The sequence below is a fragment of the Silene latifolia genome, chromosome 5 (genome assembly GCF_048544455.1).
Source record: "Silene latifolia isolate original U9 population chromosome 5, ASM4854445v1, whole genome shotgun sequence".
NCBI lineage: Eukaryota > Viridiplantae > Streptophyta > Magnoliopsida > Caryophyllales > Caryophyllaceae > Silene > Silene latifolia.
The window spans coordinates 34206418-34230965 of record NC_133530.1 but is presented as its reverse complement, the minus strand read 5'-3'; the positions used below and the strand labels follow the sequence as shown (position 1 = coordinate 34230965).

Genomic DNA, 24548 nt, shown 5'->3' with positions numbered 1-24548 from the left:
CCCACACTCAAGGTCCGAGCTTGACCTGAATCCGAATTGATCTGATCCATTATTACAAACTGATTATTTTTCATAAATAATTTAATACTGAGTAATAGTTAACTCGAACCAAACTCTTACTAGCCAAAAATTAACCCGGCACGAACTATCGATCCGAACCCAAGCTGCTTGTCAAGTCTATTCAAGAGCCAGCCCAATTGTATTACTCGTTGCTTGTCGGCTTATCGGGCTTGTTCATCCCAAATCAAAATCTAGTGATCCATCCCCCATAACCTTAAACCTCTAAACCCCCATTCTCTTCATCATCATCATCATCATTCATCATCACCTTCCTCCTTAGTCCCCAGTTCATTTCATAAACCAAAACAAATTCAATTTCTTCAACTGTTCATCTCAAATCCTTCACATTGTTTTTCCAGCAAATAATTAATTAAAAAAATGGCAGGAGTGAAGAACATCAACATAGAAGTAGTAAAGAAAGGGATAGGAGAGATGGGGTTTTACAAGGGTGCTGGTGTAATCAACTGGTTTCCTGGTCACATGGCTGCCGCCACCCGCGCCATTCGCTCCCGTCTTAAACTCGCTGACCTTGTCATCGAAGTTCGTGACTCTCGTGTCAGTTCCCTTGTCTCGGTCATTTGTTTACCTATTCCATTTTATTTGTTTACCTTTCTAATTTGATATTCGGTTTTATTTTGGTCCACTTGTCATCCAATCACGATATTATTGATTGTTGTTACTGTCATCTGAAATTTTAATTAAATAATTTTTACTGTATTGTTGATCAGATACCACTGTCGTCGAGAAACGAGGAGCTGCAATCGATGATTGCGGATAAAAGGCGTATCATTGTTCTTAACAAGAAAGATTTGGCTAATCCCAATATTTTACCTGTATGTTTTTGCCTTTTTTTTTCATTCTCGTTCATTTTTACTCCTCTGTCTGGGTCGTTTGTTTACCTTTTTCTATTTTGGGGTCTCAATCAATTGTTTACTTTTGTTTTGGGAATGCATTTGATGAGCAATTTGATCCTACATACTCAATTTGGTCCACTTGTCATCTAATAATTGACCCTCTTCTCTTTCCTTGGTCTTTGTGCCAAAAAACCAAACGTAAACAAATGACCAGGACGGACGGAGTAGTTTTTAAGTTTATTGAGTTGCCTGTGAAATTGATGTTGAGCTTAAAAAAAATTGGTTCTTTTTTTGTATAATCGTTACTGTTGCTTTGTTTCGAGTTGGAATTATGTTTGATGGGGTAATTTTACATGATTTTGGGTTGTATCTTTTAATATCAAGCTGAAATTGAGAGTTCTTTATAGAACATCGAGTTAGCTATGTTACAACACAAAGTCAGAAGTTATATATGACAATTCATGTTAGTTAATATCCAAGTCAACTTGGGATTAGGGTTTGCTGTTGTTGGTTCAGTTAGTTGTGGTTTAGTTCACAGTAACATTAATTATATTGGTATTCTGAGGTGTAATTTTGTCTCATTGAGGTCACTGATGAAGAATCTTTAAGGAAAAGTATATCAGTTAGATTTTTAAATCTCTGCTGGTTATGTGGTTGCAGAAATGGTTGCGGTATTTTGAATCCTCAAATCAAGATTGTCTTCCAATTAATGCGCATAGCAAGACGTCTGTGAAGAAGGTTTGTTTAAGGTGAAAAAAGTTTGTTTGGTTTGGTTAAAATATGGCTTAGGGAGATTTGCAGGCACTTAATTATGGAATTTCTTATTGCGGGTGTAAAATGAGACGTAATGTTAACCAAAATGTTGATATAAATTCTAAGAACTATTTTGTCTTAAAATTTGATCTAGCTTGAGTTGTTTTGTGTCACTTCAGCTGTTTTGTTTATTTTCATTTTCATTTTTGACATTGTTGTTCACCTAAATTATTTTTGCTTCTATCTACATGGTTGAATCGCTTGCTTTCTAATACACTAAAACAATTTTCGTCAAAGATAAATAGCATGGTAAAAAATGAGAATGATAAAATGGGAGGCTCGTAAATTTTTATCTTAGTTTAAAAAAGTGCGCCTTGGGTGAGGGACTAACCAAAACGCCTCGGTGCATTTTAGGTGCGCCTTTTGGGTAAAGCTCACTTAACAAGACTCACTAATATGCACTTTCTGTATCTTTTTCATCTAGACCTTTAATTCTGCCATTTTATTCCTAATTTTACTCCTTTACACCTGAAAACTCCTAAAAATGGTATTGTTGGCTTGTTGGCCAAAATTTTATTTGGAAGATCTAAATTTGTTACTAAAAGTAGGGCACCTCGCGTCCAAAAGGCTTGCGCTTTTCTCTTCGTTGCCTCAGGCCCCGAGCGCATCTTCAAACTAAGATTTTTGTGGATAGTCTACGTTTGCAAGTTCCATATAAAGCTCTTTGAAGACTTAGAGCCTTTTCCTCTACAACATTACCCCAGTGCCTAGAGGGCTCCCAGAAATTGCGTGGTAAAGGGGGAAGGGAGGGATGCACGCATCCTCACCCTTGTGTTAGCAACACAAAAAGGCTGTTTTCGAGTGGTCCAAAATGAAAATTGCACCCTGAGCTCCATCCAATGACTGTCACTTCATGATGAAAAGAAGCGCAACCAGTTTAGTGTGCATTTTGCTATATCCCATCATAATCCAAATCAAAGAATAATGAATCTTTGACTCCATTAGAGATAGAAGCAAACGATAGAAACAAGCCTTTTCCTCTAAAAGAAATAAAATGTCACAAACACTTCTATCCTCAAAAGAAGTTTCTGTTTTGGTTTAAGGTTGCGAGTGATTCTGGTAAAACGTCTTACAGAAATCATGTTGACAGAAGCTGCAGAGTTCATTCTACATGAGGCGGTCTTCACTTGTTCACTCCTTTGAGCTCATGGCTAGGTTGGCTTGTAGTTACTTACAATTAAGTCTCGATGTCTCTATTTTGCCTAGAGTTCATATGCAAATTTCTGTAGTGTATGTTTCTATGTAATGTAATTTCTGTAGAACTTTTGACTTCTAGGAGCAACTCTGTAGTATCTGTGCTCAGTTCTTTCTATTGCCTACTCATTTGAAAGTTGAAACTCTGCCAAGATTTTTTTCACTTGTAGCGTCCCTTATGTGATGTGAGTTGTTATATGTCTCAGCTTCTGGGCCTTGTAGAACTGAAGCTTAAGGAGGTCATTGCAAGGGAACCTACGCTACATGTTATGGTGGTTGGCGTTCCCAATGTTGGCAAGTCAGTTTTAATAAATTCCATCCATCAGATCTCAACAATACGCTTTCCCGGTAACTTAAATAATCAGAAATGACAATGTAGCTTTAAACTAACCAAGCTTCAATCATATAATTTTCATATGCATATCTTTGTTAGGGGAGGACAAGATGAAACGCGCTACAGTGGGACCTTTGCCCGGAGTTACACGAGATATTGCAGGCTTCAAGGTTATTTCCTATATTTCATTGGGTCTCTTGTGTAAAATCTTAAAGAGGTTGACTGTATGACCAATTAACCATGTGATAGTATCTTAATATCTCCCCACTATCTTATCGGTCCACATGCATTGGTTTCACATCTTTTATAGTTGTCTAGTATCGAGTCTTGTTATGAGTAGCACTCAGAAACTTGGTTCTTTATACACAGATTGCTCATCGTCCTAGCATCTATGTCCTGGATACACCAGGAGTGCTTGTTCCAAGTATTCCTGACATAGAGACAGGCCTAAAATTAGCTGCAGCAGGTTCTTTTCTTTCCTTAATTGTTTGCTATTCTTGTTGATTTGAGGAATGTTTCTATAGTTTTATTGTTAGTTTGAGCTGGATAAGTTACAAGGAGAATATCAGTTTTAACCTTCATCGGTAATTGGTACATTATGCCTTTGTTTGCGATTTGTATTCACCATGATCTCCTAAATGAACTTTATTTGTCGTAAATAACATGCTAGAAATAATCTAACATGCCTCTTTTCTGTAATGAGCACATTTTAAGTTCTAAACTTCTTTCAGTATCCAACCTATCTAAATTTATTCTCTACTCTCACTTAGTACTTCAAGACAAGAGTCACACTTTCACATGTACCACATTCAGCTATTCCCGAACCTTGAGTAAATATTAGTTCCACCGGAATTTCAGCTTCAAACTTCAGAGGGCTAACCAAGGTTTATAATAAAAAAAGTTGTTTCAAGATTTTAGACACTAAATGATTTGTTTCAAATTTATGGACATCTACGAGAAAGTATTTAAAGGCAGAAATTATGTTGAAGTCTAGACTTGGGAATCTTAAGATAAAATTATAAAAGCATCATGAGGTGCCTTGGTTTTCTATATATGAATTTAGTGCCCGCTAAACTTATTAGTTGGAGTAGTAATATCAATCAGTTATTAACAAGGAAACAGAATACATACTTTGGTGAAAGTTAAAGTAGAACAACAGTACCCTAATGTTTCGAGGCTTCTGACCCTCCCACCTATGTCGGAGTATAACTTGAGTGGTTGGATCTACGCAAGTTTACCTCTGGAGAATATGAAGAGGCTGTTCGTGAATGACTCATAAGTCATTTGAGAACTCTAAAACGTTTTTTCATTACATGGGGTCTAAAAAGAAACATGAGATACTTGCTACAGAGATGAAGTAAAGGGGCTCCGGTGTATGGAGAGGACCTGTCTGTTTAAGAAGGAATCATAGTTCACTATATACAGTATACACTAGACATGTTTGGTTTTGAATAAATATTTTCTTGATGATTGTAGCGAGCCTTTTATCAATCTATTATTTGTTGATGTTTTGGTCTTGCGGCAGGATCTGTGAAAGATTCAGCAGTGGGTGAAGAGCGTATTGCTCAATATATACTTGCTGTTTTAAACAGCCGTGGGACTCCACTTCACTGGAATCATTTGAGAAGGATGGAAGAGGTCCAGAATGAGTCTGAGAGAAAGTGCGAATACAATCTTAAAGATCTTCTGCCAAATAGAAAGAAGACACTAGATAATTCTGATATTATTTACATTCAGGTATTAATTTCAAATCTTATAGTGCACTGTCCTTTCAAGAATGAACAATGTTTTCTGATGATTTTTAGACTTCATTCCCGCAAATATTCACCATTTGAGAACATTCTTCAAAGAAATTATGTATGAGAATTGTTAAATACCTATGTCTGTAAGAGTTATAAAACTATATTATTGTGAAGCTTATGAGTCTGTGATTATTTCAGCGTACATATGGAAGTCTCACCTTGTTTTGCAGGTTGTATAAATTGCCCCATCACATTTAACTTTTTTGCAGAGATGTAGTTTCTTCACTTTTCCATTCTAGCTTTTGCCTTCAAACAGGTGCCTATGTGAAAGGGCCGTAGATCGAGAGTAGAGACAATGAGTTTATATTTGATGAATCCAAATCGACGAGTAAATAGATGCCAGATTCAAAAACTTGTTGTCTTCTGTACACTTCCATTAGGTCTGTACTCTGTAGGGACAAAGAACCTATGTTACACTAACTTGGGTATGAGTGTCGGACAGAAGTACATATCCAAGTATCAGACTCGGCATCACCAAAAATTTTTGGACAGGGGACCCTTTCTTAAAATGAAGATATGTATAGGGACACTTCTTCAAAGCAGAAATACACTTCTTAACTTGAAATATTAATACAAGTATAATGGGAAGAGTTTTTACAGATAAGACTTAAAATCATTAAATATAGTACTAAATGCTTTAAAAACTCTCTTCCTCTACTTATGTGGTGCGAGCTTCACTAGTTTAGCAGGGAATTTAATTCGTACCCATATCCATGTATGTCATGTTCTCATGTCTATACGGGTACGGTCCTAAAACTGAAGAGTTGAAGTAGCATAACCGAGAGCTATAGTAGGGTTGACTTATTTGCTACGATTACGCTAAACAAATACATGATAGCATTTAATAGAGTGCCTGATACATAATTATTTTAATCAAACACCATCTTATGGATCTGTGCGGGTAATCTAAAGCCTACACATCATCATTTGCCTTGTTTTTGCAACTGTTACCATTAGGCACCTAATCTGCATCCTGTCAACAGGACATTGTGATGGAAGTGCAACAGGCACTATATGCTTCTTTCTCAAGTTTTGATGGCAATTTGGAAGCTGGAGAAGACATGGAGAGTCTCATAGAGGAGCAGTTTGAAGCCCTACAGAAGGCATTAAAAATACCACAAACTGCATCAGAAGGGCGTACAATGACGGCAAAAAGATTTTTAACGTTGTTTAGGACGGGTAAACTTGGCCCATTCATCCTTGATGACGTCCCTGACTTGTTATAACCTGTATCTTAAATTCTTAATACCTGCTATAAGCTCTGTTTTTATCAGAAACAAGAATTTGTATTATTTCACATCTATGGCAGATTATGAAAGAGAATCTTTTCCTGGGAATCATAAGGTTTCAGCTTCAAGTACCACACTATTTAAAGAAACCACATAAACGAGAAACGAGATTTACTGAAGAAGGAAACAATGATGCTTCCTTGTGCAGTATCCTGTCCGTGTGTGCAAGTGTCAATTTGACACCCTATGACTATGAAGGTAAGCTGCCATTGAAATTGTCACTATATATGTTCAAGGAAGTCTCACAATTTTACAATTCATGAGTTTAAGCTCTTTAATCCTCATAATTCAAATAGATAGAAGCAAAATGACCAAGATCAGTGGTAATTGCTTTTTGAGTATAATCAGTGATGTGCTTTGTAAAAGTTTACCCAAATATTGGTAACGGCTTTTGTTGCTTGCGGTCGATTTTATTCCTATGGTGTTTATAATGCAAGAAGATAGAGAATGATGGTACACGAGGTTCTATGGTTATTTTCTGTTAAAAATGTGACTGTTGGATTTAGAGCTCTCTTTAGGGTTGAGTTATAATAAGGTCTCTCCATTCAAGACTTCATGACATTCCTGTGGTAGGAATGTAATATGACAAATGATGGAAGTACAAACTTGCCAGTTCTTTGCTTGAGTTGGGATATTCACATGATTCATACTTGACGTCGTCATTGAAGATGCATCTTGGAGTCTTAATTGAAGTTTTTTGGCGATGGAAGAATACCTTACAAGCATCAGCAGGTGCAGAATCCTCATAATAAAGGTTCATTCTTGACCTGTTCTTTTTTTGGTAATGAAACCTGTGCCTTAGTCATAGAGTTTTTATGGTAGAAAGATAGGCTACCAGTTGTGCAGGTTTTGGTGTTTCACTAGATCTTTTCTAATTGATTAATTGTGATTCATGTTTGACATAAGTCTTTGTTCAGTTGTTTACTTAACATCAGGCGCTCTGCTGTTCATATGGCGGAGAATTTTTAAACAAGTGCAGATCTTTGAACTAGAATCAATCTATTTCATAAAATGTGGAAAATTAATTCTTAAGACATTCTCTGTCTAAATAATGATTGAGACTTAGATAATTTACTTGGATCTTGGATCTTGGATCTTGGAGTAGTGTATTTAAGTCACAAAGGCTTGGTGAATCAAAATTAGTAGCACTTTATAGGGTGTGTAAGAGAAAGCCAATATCCTTAATTGTTCACTTCAGTGTAAAGTGCTTTGGAGGATAAGGCAAGTCTAGTCTTAGCTCATTAGCATAGCTTACCCCGTGTGTAGGTCTGTGTCTCCCTATATAAGGGGTGATTGACATCCCCTGAATGATTCGGATTCTGAACCGGATCTGGGATCCACGGGGAAGGTTGGAGAGGGAACGCCAAACCTCTTTTTGGCTTTGACCAAAGACTTTTTGCTTGATTTTGATCCATTCTATTTTTCTGTCAAAGATAACTCCAAAGTTTGTTAGACTATTGTTCCTGTTATGTGGGGCTTACCATGGTCAAGTTTTTGCCCAGCTATGGTAGATGGTTGAATAGTTCTGAATTTTTTTGTAAGCTGTTTACAGTTCAAGCTTTCAATCAATGATTTGATCTCCACTATCTATTACCTGAGCTATTAATTTTTTCTCGGTCACAGTACAATTTCCAACATGAGTTAGCCAGAAGATTCTTCCCATAGGCCTAGCTTTTGTAGGAGCCCGGATTGCACTTGATTGATGTTGGACATTGATGAGTAGGTGCTTATGTAATTCATATTTTGAACTTTTTAGGCCATAGACACTCAAATTATGATGGAATAATGACCTGAGATGCTTGTCATTTTGACGGAGCCTGTCATGGTGAGATCAAGGTGAATAATATACATAGATATGCTGGTCTCCTTCACTTTACGACCCTCCTGATCTCTTTTAGGTTAACCATGATTATTACTCGCCTGGAAATTCCACTCTTTAGTCGTTACTGATAGTTGCTGTACGGATTGGTATGCACATTGATCTTAGTTGGCAGAATATGAAGAAATAAGATCCTGAGTTAATTTAAAATCTTAGTGTATGGACATTAAAAGCCAAAATGTGTGTTGATTTTGTCCTCTACTCCCAAGTCATGTTGGAGAGTCCATTCCGTAATTTCCCTATTGTTCTCATGTCTGATTTCCTGTGTGAGCTTATCAAAATTCATTGACTGGTAAATGGTCATTGCTTTATCGGACACATTTATCTCATTGACTGTGTTTATTAAAATAGCTTATTGAAGATCTGTTTCGAGGGATTGAGGGTGGAGGGAGGGGAGAGGAAGGATGGAGGGAGAAGTAGGAACGTCCCAAAGAAAACTTGGGATATATAATGCGTGGATAATTAACCAGAAATAGTATTACTCATTAATAAAAACTATTTCAGAACTGGGGAAACCATATAAAACTTTGTTTTATTTAGTACATAGTACACATTATGTGTATATAAACCATGGCCTTGCCTACATAAGCAGGGACTTTAGATAATCTTGTCCGCAATTTTTCTTAGGCCATTATGAAGGGAAGAACATTGATCAGGAACTCCTCATAGCAGAAAGTGGCGGAGTTACACCCACCGGCTTTTGCCTTGAATGTCTCACTCAGACCCTGCAATACAAAGATTTAAGATGGGATTTTTAGAATGCATGATTATGAAACAGTTAGCTTATGAATGAAGGGGCAAATGAATCATGTATTTACCTTAACGGTGAGGCAGCACCTGGATCACGAAAGGGGAAGAAGGAAAACAAAAGAAGGGTTGTTAGTTATGTTTGAAAAAGGAATAGATGTAGTATCAATGAAGCTGAATATAAAAGAAAGATGAAGGTATGAAGGACGTACTCAATGAAGTTATCATATTGAAGCGAACACCTAGCTCCAGATTTGCCAAACTTAGAAACCAGCATATTGACGATACAAGGAGAGACAGAGTAGCCCAGGCAGTTGAGAGCAGTGCCTAGCTCTAATGAATCAATTCTTCCGTTCCTGTCCCTGTCAAACTTTTGAAAGATTGCCTGCAATTTAACACCACCATTAATCAAATCAAACCTGAATAAGGAGGCAATATCAGTGTTAGTCAGAATGTTATGCATAGTGAATTAGTGATTTATTTACCTTCCAGCTCTGGAGGTTGTTGAGCAGAGGGACAAATTCCTTGGGACCTGTCAACAGTTTTTAATAAATAATTTAGTGTCAGAAGCTTCAAGGAGTGGAATAATACATATGGATTTGAGAGATGGTCTTCTGATTGAGACAATCTTACGCATGAGACTAGCCCATCCACCCTAAAATTAATTGAGTAGTACATAAGGGTTTGAGTCGGTCTGGTGACACCGTCTCATTTAAGACTGGGTGTTTATTTGGAACGAATGTCCATTATTTCAACTCAGTCCAAAATATGAATGGTAATGAGATTATTTAGCCTTTTTAGTACATGTACATTAAGGCGTGAGAAAATGCCAGGGAAGATGTTGAAAAGCTAGAAAGGTAAAAGTACCTAACATCCTCTTGTTGCTGTGAGTGAACTGGTACATGAGGAGGTGGACAGTCCTCTGGCTAAAGGTGTGGTTGCAGGAGGAAAGCACAGACTGGAGCTCTTTGTCGTCAATGATGCCATTTCCATTCCTGTCAAATTTGTTGAAGCACTCCACCACCTTTGGGTCGGTTCCCGGAGGGAAAGAGGATGGCTTGACATCGCAAAAGGCGTCTTGGCCAAAGACGGTCATAGTGGTCGTTGTTGAGCTTTTGGAATACTTGTAGGAGCCGGATTGCTGCAGCTGTGGCTGCTGCGCCTGATACGATGCGCTGGAGGAGTAACCATAGGAGCCGCCTTGCTGTACCTGTGGCTGCTGTGCCTGGCTTGATGAGCTGGAGGAGTAACTGTAGGACCCTCCTTGCTGCATCTGTGGCTGCTGCCCCTGGTACGTCCCACAGGGGGACTGGGTTTCGCAGGAGCGTTGTGGGTAGCCTTGCATTTTCGAAGGAGGGTGATTATTCAAAGGAGATTAGTTTATAGATGGTTGATGAATTAGTGAAGACATTGAGACTTGAGAGGGTATTTATAGGTTGAGAAAGTAGGCATCTTTGATTCTTCAGAAGCAAGTGGTACAATTTGTAGCCAAAAGTTCTCATTTTAGAACCATAATAATACAGTGCAGATTAGTATTCTTTTCTGAAATGCATCTTTCTTTCCTGTAGTTTTGTGATAGTGCATTGCTTGTAATTTTTCACCTCTTGTTTTAAAAGTTCATTTAGAAAATTTTTATGTGATAGTAATTACTTTGTGTTTACTTGAAGTGGGTTAATCGTTACGAAGGTAATGGAGTAAAAATAGGAAGAAAGTAGGTGAATATTGGACTGTTGGTAACTCCTCCAGAATGACTGGTAATCCCATCCCCACTTAAGGGCGGATAGACCATCCACCCTGGTGGATGACACTTTCACAGGATAATATGTTTGTCGACCTTAAATTATATTTTACTTTTTTAATTTTTGCGTTTGTTTTATTATGTAACAGATTGTGGACGGTTGACAGTTTTAAAGGATAGTTTATGTTATTTACTTTACTCGAAATTATTCTAGGATTAAAGTTCTAGTGATGTTATTGAGTCTCCCCCCATTGAGTAATGCACGACCTCCGGCGGGGGTTGTGATATTTTGCCACTAGTTCCGACCCTTGCCCTTCATAAAAAACATTAGATTATAATGACATGACTCGGTAAATTATAATCTTATATGGTTTTATGTAATAAGGATTAGGTTAATATTTTACTTGGTATGCGTGCAGCCATAGAATACTCGATTTTGAGTACTACGAGTAGTTTTTTCATCTCTTTTGTGTCGGGTCTTCATTATCTCGTGAAGTTATCACAATCCAGTAAAACCCAAGGCCATATTCCCGAAGAGGCCGAAACTAAGGACAATTAATAGAAAGGTGGAAACAAAAGAAGGTTGTGAAAGGTTTAAATTAAGACGGTTTTAAGCAAGACCAAGACCAACTGGTTCCGCATGAGGCGTATGATTATTAAAAGGTGGACACCTCTACGAGGGATGCTGTTGTTCTATGGCACACCCCTTGCAAGTTGCAATGAAAGTGTATGCAATGTAGTAATTAGTATTCTTTCAGATTGTATAATATAAATTGCAAATGGAAGAAAATTGAGAATTTGGTCCCAGAATCCAGAAATAGAGAAAGTGAGGATAAGTATATATCCCCCATTTATTGATTGTCAAAAGATAATAGCACGAAAAAAAGAAGAAGAATAAGGATGGGCAAAGATGCATTCCAGCAGCTGGTTTTTCCACAATGCTAACAGAATAGAAGTCGTTTCCATTTCAAAGGGTGTTGAAAACTCATTACGTAAAATTGATTACGTAAGTGCCTTAACTTCTTCCTATTATAAAGTAGGAGTCCTTCAATGCAATTCTCTACACAATTTTCAACTTGGATTATTTGGAAACAACCTTTTTATGTTGCTAATACAAGGTTAAGTGTAGTAGTCCATTTCACTCTGGTTTGAGTAGCATCTTACGAGCCCAAATCAAAAAGGGAAACTCCTATCACTGTGGAAGGCAAATGCAATTTGCAGTAATAGGAAATTATTCAACGATTTGGTTTGATTGTAGATTCTGCAGAGCAATTACAAGAAATTGCAATTTGCACTCTAAAATTGAGTGGAACAATGGCTAATATTGGCATACAGACATGGTGGAAAATGCAATTTTGTTCATATGACGGGGAATTTCTTGAACAAATGGAAATCCTTTCAACTGCCATCAATTTATTTCATAAACTATGGATTCTTAAAAGTAACTTGTGACATCTCACATTCTCACAACTACCTCCCCTTTTCAACATTATATTAATCGGTTGTGAGACATCACAAATTAGCATAGGTGTTCAATATAAGGTTCTTGTTTGTTAGAAAAATGGTTCTTGTTACGTAGGGCTCATCGTCATCAAGTACGCACCCAGATTTTGTTTCCTTGTCGGTCACAGTACAATTTGCAAGCCTAGCTATTGTGGGAGCCAGAATTGCGATTGTTTGATGTTGAACGTTGATGAGGTCTAATATTGTAATCCATACTGTGTTTTTTTAGGCCATGGACACTTTCATATTATGATGCACAAATGACCAGTGGTGGAAAGAACGGGTCCATGGTGAGATCGAGGTGAATATACAAAGTTATGTATGCCTATGACCTGCCCTCAATCTTGTACAAGTTAACCATGATTATTGATTAGTACTCCCCTAGAAATCCTACTCTTACCGATATATACCGTATTAGATGTTAGCCAAACGGAACATCAAAGTCTGGAGTTCTGATTTAAATTCTTAGGGTATAGACATTAAAACCCAAAATGTGTGTTGATTCTATGCTCTACTCACAAATCGTCACAAGTCGTGTTGTAGTATTTCTGTGATTTCCTGTTTAAGTTCATGAATTTTCATTTAACTTTGTTGATTGCTTGATTTGGCCTTGATACATCGTTAGGATTTATATGTATCTTCAAACTTGCGTAGTCTTTCATTTATCTCAGACTATCTTTATAAAATTAGCTTGTTGAACACCTGAGGGACGTAGAAGTAGGGATTATCCAACAAAACAAGGGACAATGCCTTGATGATTAACCAGAAACAGAAATGCTCATTAACAAACGATATTAATAACCGGGGAAGCCATAGAAAGCTTTGTTTATTTGATACATAGAACACAGTATGTGTGTATAACCATAGCCTTGCCTAGATAAGCAGGGGTTTTAGATAATCATGCCCACAATGTCGCTTAGGCGATTATGAAAGGAAGAACATTGATCAGGAACTCATCATAGCAGAAAGTTGCTGAGTTACATCCACCGGCTTTTGCTTTGAATGTCTCACTCAATCCCTGCAATACACATATTTAAGATGGATTTTCAGCAATACATTATTATGAAACATTTAGTTTATAATGAAGCGGAAATGAAACATGTATGTACCTTAACGGTGAGGCAGCATCTGGATCAAGAAAAGCGGAGAAGGAGAAGAAAGGAAGAGTTAGTTATGTTTTTAAAAGGAATCGATATAGTATCAGTGAAGGAGAATGTAAGGAGGCCATACTCGATGAAGTGATCATATTGAAGTGAACACCTAGCTCCAGCATTTCCAAACTTAGAAACCAGCATATTGACGATACAAGGGGAGACGGAGTAACCCAGACAGTTGAGAGCAGTGCCTAGCTCTAATGAATCAATTCTTCCGTTCCTGTCCCTGTCAAACTTTTGAAACACTGCCTGCAATTTTATTTAACCACTTTAATCAAATCAAACCTTGATAAGAATTAGAAGGCAATATCAATGTTAGTCGGAATTTTATGCACAGAGAACTACTGATCTACCTGCCAGCTCTTGAGGTTGTTCAGTAGAGGGACAAATTCCTTGGGACCTGTCAACAGTTTTAAACAAAGAATTCAGTGTCCAGAATCATAAAGAAGTTGAGTAATGCATAAGGACTTGAGAGACGGTCTTACATGCGAGACTAACCCACCTATAATTAATCAGTTAATTCATAAGGGTTTGGGTCGGTCTCATGAGACCGTCTCATCAAAGAGTTATTGTTTATTTGGAATGGGTGTCCAATATTTCTATTCAGTCGAAGCTATGATTTTCTGAAATTAATCCTACAAAATGTAGAAAAATACGAGGGAAAATGCCGGCGAAGTTGTTGAAGGGTTATAAAGGTAAAGTTACCTAACATCCTCTTGTTGCTGTGAGTGAACTGGTACATGAGGAGGTGGACAGTCCTCTGGCTAAAGGTTTGGTTGCAGGACGAAAGCACAGACTGGAGCTCTTTGTCATCAACGAGGCCATTGCCATTCCTGTCAATCCTGTTGAAGCACTCCACCATCTTTGGGTCAGTTCCCGGAGGAAAAGAGGATGGCATGACATCACAAAAGGCATCTTGGCCGAAGACGGTCATTGTTGATGAGCTGGAGGAGTACTTATTGTAGGAGCCGGATTGCTGCACCAGTGGCTGCTGCCCCTGGTACGATGCGCCAGAGGAGTAACCATAGGAGCTGCCTTGTTGTACCTGTGGCTGCTGCCCCTGGTACGATGAGCTGGAAGAGTAACCATAGGATCCTCCTTGCTGCATCTGTGGCTGCTGCCCCTGGTTTGTTCCATAGGCGGACTGCATCTGTGGCTGCTGTCCCTGGTATGTTCCACAGGCGGGTTGGGTTTCACAGGGGTAGGCTTGCATTTTCGAAGGAGGGTTATTATTGAACTGAGATTAATTCTTAGATTGTTGATGAATTAGTGAAAACATTGAAAGGTATTTATAGGTTGAGAAAGTAGGCATCTTTGATTCTTGAGAAGCCAGTTGTACAATCGTAGCCAAAAGTTGTCGCATTTTAGAACCATAATCCTGAGTGCGGATTAGTATTCTTTTTCGAAATGCATCTTTGTTTTCCTCTAAGTTTTGTAATAGTTGCACTGGTCATTGTAAATTTTCACCTCATGTTTTAAGCTTATGTACAAAATTTCAAAACAATAGTAATTACCTGCGTCTCACACATGTGTACGCTCCCCGTGTCTGTACCAACAAAGCAAAACTCATCTCACTATCCGCCCAACAACTCATGGTAGATTGGTGGGCACAAGTTTTTCAAACCACACTCGCTCCAACGGAAGAAACTTTAAAACCGTACCCATCCATGGGGATGATATTTCTCCACTAAACCCTTCATCCTTCTTTTCCAACATTTATGTAGGGGTTAGCAGGGGCAGTCGTCCCCGTTGGACATTAGAAATTTCGAAATGTTTTAGTTAAAATTTTCAATTTTTTCCGAGGTTTACTTTGTGGTATTACCAGTTCGCCACCCGCTGAGATTTCCGAGTCACTGAATTGTTTCCCGTCAACATCGATTAACCCAAAGGCTTTCTGCAAGACTGCAATGTAATTTTCCGTTCAACTTTGAAATCATAATTTAAATTTCTACTAATGGTTAATCCGTTTCGCAACTAGATAATTGTTTCTTACTCAGTGCTGGATGAAAATTTGAAAATACCATTCCATTTCTAATGTCTGATTATTAAAACGTGGAGACGTCTCTGAATTTGCTCTTTGTTCTATGTCACACCCATCGCGGTGTAGTATTCTCACATTGTATAATATAAATAAATTGCAAAAGAGGAAATTTGAGAATTTGATGCCAGAATCCAAAAAGAAAGTGGGGATCGGAATATATGCATCAGTTATAGATTGCCAAAAGGTAATAGCACAAAAAAAGAAAGAATAAGGATGGACAAAAATGCAATCCAGCAGCTGCGTCCATAATATGCGCCAGCATTGGGTGCTTCTCATCTGTATTTCAATTTTTAACCCGACATATGCGGGTTCTAATTATACGTGTGAGAATTGAGATGCTGATATTGTTCTCAGTCACAGCGATGTATTCTTTAAAATAAAAATAAAAGAAAATAAATTGCAAAAAGGAATTTTGAGAATTTGATCCCAGAATCCATAAAGAAAGTGGGGATCGGGATGCATCTACAAACTCACTAAATATAATTGCGGTAAAAAAATATTTGAAACTTAAAACACTTATTTATTAATATTTATTCATAAAGAATAAGGATAATGACAAAAATGCAATCCAGCATGTTTCCACAATATGCGCCAAATTTGGGTGCTTCTCATTATATTTCATTAATTTTTTTTTTTAACCCGACATTGTAGGGTTCTAGGATTATACGATCCCATCTCTAGAGAATTTGAGATGCTGATGATAAGAACTCAACTATGATGGAATCGTATGATCCAGGATGCCAAGCATTTTTAAAATAAAAAACAAAAGAAAGATACAAGCAACAAATCATGCTTCGGTCTATATTACTTTGGTTTGAATAGCATCTTACAGGCCCAAAGCGAAAAGGGAAAATCCGACATTGCAGAGGCAAAGTTGCAATTTAAAAAAATATTACATTGATTAGCAATTACAAAAAATTGCAATATGCACTCAAAAATTGAGGGGGGTAACAATGGCTACTATAGTACTATGTGACATGGTGACCCCAGAAATCGGTAAACATGAAACAAATAGAACTCCATGATGGCATGTGCCAAACCTCACTTGTTTGCCTCTATGAATTCTCGATACTCTCTCTTCATCTTTACTCCTGGAATAGACCTGGATAATCACGAGAGATATATTACAGCAGCAAAGGCAAGTTGATCGTGAATTTATATTCTTGCTTGTGTTTTAATTTCATCACCGTGATTAATTGTTCTTACTTCTTATGGCATGAGAGCCGGAGGAATTAAAGTTCAAGATTTGTCTGGGAAGGGATCATGAACCATGTTTTTAAAAGGCAAGTATGCAAATAAAACAAACAGAGCAGCCCAAGTGTAAGAACTACGAGTACTTCAGAAGTTTAGGATTCACCAACCTAATCATCTCCTTGTTTTTGAAGAACTGAACACAAGGTGTCCCCATGATACCAGCTGCCTCCGCAATCTCTTGATCTTCTTCAATATCTATTTCAACTAAATGAACACTCTGATTGTATTCATCAATGACCTGCCAATTTACCAAAGAAAGGGAAACAATTTTGTAAAGATAAGAAGAGTTGTGGTACAAAAAGGGCATCAAATACTTGCAGAAAATATAAGAAGCATGGAAAGCTCTATAGGATCTACACTAACCATATAAATAGAACTGATATGTTTGATACTACAAAGTAATGCAGCGTAACCAGATCGACCAGCATGAAAGATTACAAAGTACAAAAATGAACGGCACCTCCCTTCCCTGGTCTAACACACAAGCCTTCATTAGCCCTCTCTGTGGTCACTCAAGACAATCTTTCTTTTTCAGCCCTTTTTAAGGTAGATGACCAAGTGACCGACCACAGTTAATGGGAGCATATTTCTAGTCATGTATCCGAATAAGAGAACTGAATGTAAAAAAATGAAACGTCACATCTCAAGTGAACGAAGTATACAAAACCATACACAACCTGAAAGTTTCCGTGCCATTGATCTGATTAAGGTTGAAATATAAAACATTGTGACATGCCTTCTAAGTAGTTCTAGACAAAACATAATTAGAAATTTTCTGAGTGCATAAAAGGTTCCAAAACCATCTTGTTCAATAAAACAGTAGAACTGAATGCACAAGTCAGAAGCATCAACAGGATAAACAAGAATTAAGAATAACCTGAAGCAAACGTATTTCCATTTAAGTTGCGTTCAAAACACATGTCAAACTTACCTTGTTCAGTATCGGCTTCAGTGTCCTACATGGACCACAAGTTGGAGAAGTATACAGAACGCATATAAGCCTAGGGCTCTCATGGTATAGCTTCCTCAAAGCATACTGCCAACGAGTAGAATCAAATTAACTGACCGAACTAGGTTCCAAACAAGATCACCACAAACAAGATTCAGGGGAAAAAAAAATACCTGGCCCTTATGCTTGGTTAGAGTAATATCAAAACCTGCTTGTACATCCCGCTCAGTAAGTTCCTTTTTAACTTCCTCTCTTTGTGGCTGTTAAGATATATAATAATAATTATGAGTCCACGTAATTACTGACCTTATTATCATGCATTGGAAATTGGGTTGCATAATTTCTCAGCACCAACAGCATTAATGAATTGTTTGAATATTGGCAACTCCTTCTAATTTCAAAGTTTCTACTTTCTAACACAGGTAGTCACTTAATACATACCTGGTGAAACTCAACAAGAAGATTCTCGCTTGTAAGGTATCTTTCAACTGACAAAGCTGCAACACATCCAGATCCTGCTGCAGAAACTGCTTGCCTCCATTCATGATCCTACTCATTCAAGTCTCACATAAGAACTATAACATCAAAGCTATCTAAAAACTAAAAATATGACCCTTAATTAGAAACCTCATATTACCTTTTTTAAGGAAAGTGGCCATATAAATTTCTTATTAGTCAAATATATACACACAGCTTATATTCGAGCAGGTGCAAGCCAACACTATGTTGGTCAAGAAACCGGTTGTTATATATGAGAAGGCAGTAGCTTCTAGACAGTACACAACTAATGATTTGACTTCTAAGTTTTTACGGTATGTTTTCAGGGAATTTACCCCGCAAGAAACAAAAAACTTAGAAGACACCGGAGAGAGAGAGAGAGAGAGAGAACAACATTAATAGCCATCTACAAACTTAAGCATTAGCAGCACCAATGCTTGTTAAAGATTTTGGAACACATATCTTGAAATTTCAGAAATGGAATACATATCTTGGATTTTTGAAAGCTAAGAAGAAAAGCTGGTTTCTGATCAGCCTAGACATCTACTGAGGGCACAGCACCATGTACGCAATAGGCAAATTGTTCATCCTTGTTTCTATAGTTTATTGTTTATTCAGAAGACCCATTAAATGAGCTTTGCAGCTAAATTTCAGGTGAAAATTTTACATCCAAGTCTTTGTTTTCAAGGAACTGACAGAACCTTTTTCGAGAAAAAAAAATGTCCCCTCCAGGCCTAACCAAAGTGAAACGAATATTATAAATTTGAAGCTGAGAAAACAAATTATAATGAGATAGGCGTGCTGACAAAAGCACCACATACATACAAACGACATTTTTCCTTAACCTCATTTACTATTTTACCATGGCGCTACCAGATAGATGAGAATCTGGCCCAAGCAAATATAATTTCCACAATTAAGGTGATAAAGTCGTAAAGTAAAATAAACAAAATAATACACTGTTTAATGGAAACTTCCACATACCAAACTTTCAATAACCACAAACTAGATGTAAAGAATGTTACCTGCACATCGCCAGCAGCAAATACACCTCTTACTGACGTTTCTGCAGTTCCATCTTTCACCAAAATATAGCCGGAATCATCAAGTTCAATTTGGCCTTGAAGCAATTGACTATTTGGAGAATGACCAATGCCATAAAATAAGCCCCGAGCCTCGATCACAGATTCCTCGCCCGTATCAGTTTTACGCGTCAGTACACCAGACATTTGGCCTTTTGTATTGCCCACAACATCCACTGTTTCTGTTTTGAAGTGCACAGTGATGTTGGGATTGTTGAAAACTCTGAAACATTCGCCATAAGCATCCTGTTAAACAAACATTCAGATAGTTGAAAACTCAATATGACTTTCTAGACAACTAAACTAAAATACCAAATACAAAAGATCATTCCCGATAAGAACATCGAACAGGTAAATTAATGATAGATAACACCATATAACCAAAATTTGTCAAATGAAAGTCATCAACAAATACTAGGTCCCATGGCAATCATCCAATACAGCTTATATTACTATGTTTTGTAAACTGTTGAGCATTTATAAGTCCTCCAAAACAAAAGCAATATCTCTGTAGTTTCATAGTTTACACTCCAATTAAGACATTTGGACAAAAAATGGAAGATGGCATCAGTCATATGACAAGCTCGTTTGATGTTGAAAGGCTCTTATTGTGAAGGTGGGAATTAATGGTTCAAAGGAACAATCAACATGATGAAAGCATCAAAACTAGAATTAGATAAGGGATATTCAAGGGAAAGGAAGGAGTCTGAAAGTCCATTTTCCCTTGCTTAAACATAAACTTTCGCTTAGAGAAGGAAAACCAACCTCACGGGAAAGATTTAGAGGGAAAAGGGGTGATCAAGCAGGCGATCGTTTGGACCCCCCCTTCTCTCAGCTTGTATCAAAACAAGTTGTGAGAGTTTCTAATCCTAATAAAATAGCGCAAATACTTGTTTTAGACGGCCACTTTTCGTCTGAAGCAGCTCTAACCATTTTATGGTTAAATGTAACCACAATGGTACAACCAATGTTACAGCTTATGGTAACTTGTTTTTCAATAGTGGTCACATTTAGCTGTAAAATGGTTACAAAATCCCGTCTTATTAATTCAGACCAAAATGGCCCGTCTGAAGCAAGACCAAGTGATAAAATAGAGTCAATAATAGTGCTGCAATATTAATAATGAACGGCTAAACTACAGCTATTATGAAGTTTTGTTCGACCTTGTAAGAGTATGACTTAATGTTCTCTCGTTCCGGAAATAGGATTTGATCAACTTGTCTTTTTGGCTATAAAAATAGTTGTGTATGGTCCTGCATGGAGTAGTACTACTTTCTTTGTTTTTTAAGGAGTAGGATTTGCCTTGCCTCTCACACACCTCATCCCTTGACACGTCCCTTGTTGCATGCTCGTGTTGCCTCACACCAACTAAAGAAGCTCGTACAACTTGTTTTGAAAGAAACTGAGAGAAAGGAAGGAAAAGTGATAAATGGGTCAAATCCATTTCCCAGTCCTTTTTCCTTCAAATCTTTCCAGCAGAGTTGGTTTGCCTTTCCTTCTCTAAGCTTAGACTCCTTCCCCTACCTTAAATACTCCTTATCTTACACTAGTGTTGGTTCACCAAAGTGAGTATTCTAAATGACACAGCCTGGACACCTATTACATGTTTACAAATTTACACCTGAAGTCCAATGGTCAAGCGTCTCTAAAGAGCTAGGTATCATAAAAAGACATGAGCTTAAAAATGAGTACAGTATCACTGACCTATCTTGCATTGCTTTAGATGCTCTCAATCCATCTCGTCGAACAAGTAAATGAACATGCCGAGCATATTTTGTCAGATATATTGCTTCCTCGGTAGCTGTATCACCTCCTCCAACAACAGCTAAAACTTGACCCTTGAACAAAGGTGATGCACCATCACATATTGCACATGCACTAATTCCTCTGCTCCAGTATTCATCCTCCTTGGGTAATCGAAGCCTCCTGGCAGTCGCTCCTGTTGCAACAATCACAGCGTGACACTTTATCTGCACAACAAAGATGACAAATAATATATTGTCAGGGACTGAAGAAGATAAGAGAGAAGCATGGAGAGGAACAAATGTCTGGTATTTAAAACACTAACGCACTATGGACCTTTGAATTTGGCAAATTATAAGGTTAATGGAAAACATCTCACCTCGCGTTCAGTGCTTCGCACAGTAAAAGGTCTACTTTTGACATCAACGAATTCCACGTCTTCTTGATATAACTCTGCTCCCCATCTTTCAGCTTGTCGCCGCATCCTACATAAAAGAAAAAACAACAGTGATCCCTGTAAAAGAGACTATAAGCTCATGATCAAATACTCATTGCAGTGAGTTTCCAACCTGTCCATTAAATCAGGACCAGTAATTCCATCAGGAAACCCGGGAAAGTTCTCCACTTCTGTGGTAGTCATTAACTGTCCACCAGGTACACCACCCACTTGGAAGCCCTCAAACACCACTGGCTTCAAGTTAGCACGTGCTGCATAAATTGCTGCTGTGTACCCAGCAGGACCTGAACCAATTATTACCACATTTTCCACTGGTACACCTGTGAGTTAAGAAGTTGGCTACGTATTAAAAAAATAAATGAACTTTAAACTAGAACGCCTTTTTTGGAGTCTTGCTTCCTATGCCTGTAGCTTTACTGAACCACGCTTATTTGAAGTTTGAACTAAATGTAGCTAAACTGATCAATTTTACATTTGCGTAATTTAGATCTCTTGTAATCTAGGAATCTGAGTTATAGTGTAATCAAGTTAAGAACTGAACTGAACAGAACAGAACACGAAACAAATGAACCAGGCCATTATTGCAACACCGTCAGCATAGAAGTACTACTACTCTTAAACGAATATATGCGCAATGACAACAACACATTACAGACTCATCCGTTCATCGGCTCAAACCAAACCAGCTATTCATGGGATTAACAAGACATACAGTGACTATCATATACTACTTCCGTCCCAATCATTTGTTTACCTTTAATTAAAATACCCATCACAGAGAATATAAAAGGAAGAATAATACACGAAATACAAGAATGTAAGGCTCACTTTGGGAGGGTTTGATGAGTTGGTTGGAAGCGGAAACGGAGGCAGAGGCGCGGAGAGGAGGAGAGACGGAAATGGAAGAAGAAGGAAGGGAGTTGAGACGGGGAGGAGCACGGCGAGTGAAGCAGGATGAGTTGATAAAATGAAGACTAGTTGTTGTTGTTGTTGTTGTTGTGGTGGTGGTAGTAGTGGTGGAAGAAGGGGAGAAGGCGGCGAGTCCGACGCCATGGATAATACGGGTGGCCATTTTTATTAGCTGCTGCGGACCATACAATACTGGCTGCTGCTGTTGATGTATGAAGGTTGGTGGAAAATGGAATACGATATGGAGAATTGGAGATTGGGTGGGGGGACTGGGGAGATAATGCTCTGATCACTTTTTGGCCACAATTCATCCTTTTTCATTGGTTTATCCGCTTTTTTTGACTACATTATACCCCGAATCGGAGTATTGATTTTGTTGGTTGGTTTGTTGGCTCATTTCTATTCTCCCCGGATTTTCTGGGCCTTTTACACACTGGATTCATGCCTTCTTCGTGGGCTGCACTACCGTATAGTATGGCCGAAAGAATAGATTCAGTTGTTATGAGTATAGAGTTAGAGCTGGCAAACTTGACCCAATTCAAACCCGAGCAAATCAGATCCGATAAAATTGAGAATTTTTGCACACTCGAACTCGACCCAATCCGAGATGAACCCAACTCGATATTAACTCGATTAAATTGATGACCCAACAATTATTATGTTTAATATTGATCAAAATAAAAGTGACTTAGATTTTGTTTTGATTCGTTTGACTTAATAATGAAATAACTGGGTAATGAACATAATTACACGAAAAAATTGGTCTTTAATCTTTAATATTTTGATCTTTAATCTTTCAATTAATAATGAACATAATAATTTATAACGATAACCAACGTTGTAACACCCCCTCATATTAATGTGCCTTACCAAGGATCATCCTAACATGAGGGACTATTACCATCTCGGTTGCCCGAGGATAGTATATCAAAAGAAATCATTCCACAACATTTATTAAAGTATATAAAGTTAATGTTTACATATCTAAAGACCATCATCACCTGTCACAATCTGCTCACCATCCCTGAATGGATCACCACAGATTTTACAAAACAACAACGTGCTCAGTTCAGTGCATAATCAATATAAGACAAAATGCAACAAAGGTAACCAGTTGTTCCACAATCAATCTCCAACTCCCAATCATACTTCATAACTGACAACACACTAAAATGTTTTTGGTGTTTGATTTTTGAATAATAAAATACGCAGCGGAATTAAAGTGCTTTTGTTTGATTTTTGTATGTAGATTAACGGAAAATAAAGGGATATGAATTAGTTGTGAAAATCTCGCATGACCCCTCAACTAAAACTAGGATATGACGTGATCAACTTTCCTCCCTCGCAAGGAACTCGAAACTGAATTCGAATGGTGGCTCTCACCTCGCAAGGATCGAATCACACTAAAATCTCAACCTCGCAAAGAAGAAATGAAGAACTTATAACTCGCAAGCAATAAGCACACAACAAGAAACTCTTGTATTAATTCTCAAACTCTAATTTAATTTTGATTGAATAAAACTGATTACAAAAACCCTTATTTATAGTACTCACTATTACCATAAACTAACAAGACAATAATTTGGAAATAAGACAACAACTACCTTAACTAGGATTAGGAAAGTAACTGACTTTCTAAACTTATTAGGATTAAAACAACCTGACTCGAATTAGGAAACTAATAATCTAGACTCGATTTAGGAAAGTAACTTAAGATCGATTCCAATTGAGCTTGCATCTTGTAGTCACGTCAATTTTGTCACCCCCGTAAGAATTGAACAACTCAACTTAAAACGACCATATCTTCTTTGTTACTTAACCAAATAAAGCGTGTGACCACTCGTTGGAAAGCTAACATCATGTAATTTCATCTCCAACCAAAATCACAACAAAAATAGTCATATTTTCGGAGATATTGAACTTTTAATTCAAGTGAACGAATCTGAAAGATAAGAGTGACTTGAACTTGTATTTTGAACTTATATCCATGTCCCTCATGTATCAAATAGTGTTGAGTAAGATAAACAATCCGAAAGGGAATAATTTATAAATCATAAGACCAATAACAACAACAATATCAGAGCCTTAATCCCAAAATGATTTGGGGTCGGCTAACATGAATCATCCTTTGGAACCGTTCATGGGTGATCGCACACGAGAAATAGGAACATACATCGGATGTACTACCTCATATCTCATTAGTTTTTGAGCTTATATATATTTTTTGGGGTTTTTAAAGTTTATAAGT

At 37.6% G+C, this 24548-nt stretch overlaps 4 protein-coding genes across 4 annotated transcripts; 1 reads left to right on the top strand and 3 right to left on the bottom strand.

Moving 5' to 3' along the window:
• Positions 1 to 211: 211 nt before the first annotated feature.
• On the top strand, positions 212 to 6410 carry LOC141657239 (short integuments 2, mitochondrial). The gene is made up of 8 exons (XM_074464395.1): positions 212 to 615; positions 789 to 893; positions 1575 to 1652; positions 3128 to 3269; positions 3355 to 3425; positions 3625 to 3721; positions 4781 to 4992; positions 6041 to 6410. The coding sequence occupies exons 1-8, from the start codon at positions 439 to 441 to the stop codon at positions 6281 to 6283; spliced, it is 1125 nt and encodes a 374-aa protein (XP_074320496.1). The 5' UTR covers positions 212 to 438; the 3' UTR covers positions 6284 to 6410.
• A 2277-nt stretch (positions 6411 to 8687) lies between these two features.
• On the bottom strand, positions 8688 to 10382 carry LOC141657238 (calcium-binding protein CBP-like). The gene is made up of 5 exons (XM_074464394.1): positions 9840 to 10382; positions 9458 to 9504; positions 9185 to 9357; positions 9044 to 9062; positions 8688 to 8950 (listed from the first exon to the last, which is right to left on the bottom strand). The coding sequence occupies exons 1-5, from the start codon at positions 10315 to 10317 to the stop codon at positions 8849 to 8851; spliced, it is 819 nt and encodes a 272-aa protein (XP_074320495.1). The 5' UTR covers positions 10318 to 10382; the 3' UTR covers positions 8688 to 8848.
• A 2589-nt stretch (positions 10383 to 12971) lies between these two features.
• LOC141657237 (calcium-binding protein CBP-like) lies at positions 12972 to 14716 on the bottom strand. The gene is made up of 5 exons (XM_074464393.1): positions 14073 to 14716; positions 13721 to 13767; positions 13444 to 13616; positions 13323 to 13341; positions 12972 to 13231 (listed from the first exon to the last, which is right to left on the bottom strand). The coding sequence occupies exons 1-5, from the start codon at positions 14578 to 14580 to the stop codon at positions 13130 to 13132; spliced, it is 849 nt and encodes a 282-aa protein (XP_074320494.1). The 5' UTR covers positions 14581 to 14716; the 3' UTR covers positions 12972 to 13129.
• A 1466-nt stretch (positions 14717 to 16182) lies between these two features.
• Positions 16183 to 22587, bottom strand: LOC141657236 (thioredoxin reductase NTRC). Its single transcript, XM_074464392.1, has 10 exons — positions 22220 to 22587; positions 21504 to 21711; positions 21314 to 21419; positions 20896 to 21161; positions 19135 to 19414; positions 18053 to 18160; positions 17785 to 17871; positions 17594 to 17698; positions 16770 to 16900; positions 16183 to 16510 (listed from the first exon to the last, which is right to left on the bottom strand). The coding sequence occupies exons 1-10, from the start codon at positions 22461 to 22463 to the stop codon at positions 16450 to 16452; spliced, it is 1596 nt and encodes a 531-aa protein (XP_074320493.1). The 5' UTR covers positions 22464 to 22587; the 3' UTR covers positions 16183 to 16449.
• Between the last annotated feature and the right edge of the window lie 1961 nt (positions 22588 to 24548).

Bases quoted from the DNA above. Each gene is read 5' to 3' on its own strand.
- LOC141657239 (XM_074464395.1), top strand. From the start codon at position 439: ATGGCAGGAGTGAAGAACATCAACATAGAAGTAGTAAAGAAAGGGATA. The intron at 1,653-3,127 runs GTTTGTTTAAGG...TATATGTCTCAG, and splicing joins GCAAGACGTCTGTGAAGAAG to CTTCTGGGCCTTGTAGAACT. The intron at 3,270-3,354 runs GTAACTTAAATA...TATCTTTGTTAG, and splicing joins CTCAACAATACGCTTTCCCG to GGGAGGACAAGATGAAACGC.
- LOC141657237 (XM_074464393.1), bottom strand. From the start codon at position 14,580: ATGCAAGCCTACCCCTGTGAAACCCAACCCGCCTGTGGAACATACCAG. The intron at 13,768-14,072 runs GTAACTTTACCT...AACTGTTGACAG, and splicing joins CAGCAACAAGAGGATGTTAG to GTCCCAAGGAATTTGTCCCT. The intron at 13,617-13,720 runs GTAGATCAGTAG...ATAAAATTGCAG, and splicing joins ACAACCTCAAGAGCTGGCAG to GCAGTGTTTCAAAAGTTTGA.
- LOC141657236 (XM_074464392.1), bottom strand. From the start codon at position 22,463: ATGGCCACCCGTATTATCCATGGCGTCGGACTCGCCGCCTTCTCCCCT. The intron at 19,415-20,895 runs GTCAGTGATACT...CGAATGTTTCAG, and splicing joins TCTAAAGCAATGCAAGATAG to AGTTTTCAACAATCCCAACA. The intron at 18,161-19,134 runs GTAACATTCTTT...TTGAATGAGTAG, and splicing joins TTGCTGCTGGCGATGTGCAG to GATCATGAATGGAGGCAAGC.
- LOC141657238 (XM_074464394.1), bottom strand. From the start codon at position 10,317: ATGCAAGGCTACCCACAACGCTCCTGCGAAACCCAGTCCCCCTGTGGG. The intron at 9,505-9,839 runs GTACTTTTACCT...AACTGTTGACAG, and splicing joins CAGCAACAAGAGGATGTTAG to GTCCCAAGGAATTTGTCCCT. The intron at 9,358-9,457 runs GTAAATAAATCA...GTTAAATTGCAG, and splicing joins ACAACCTCCAGAGCTGGAAG to GCAATCTTTCAAAAGTTTGA.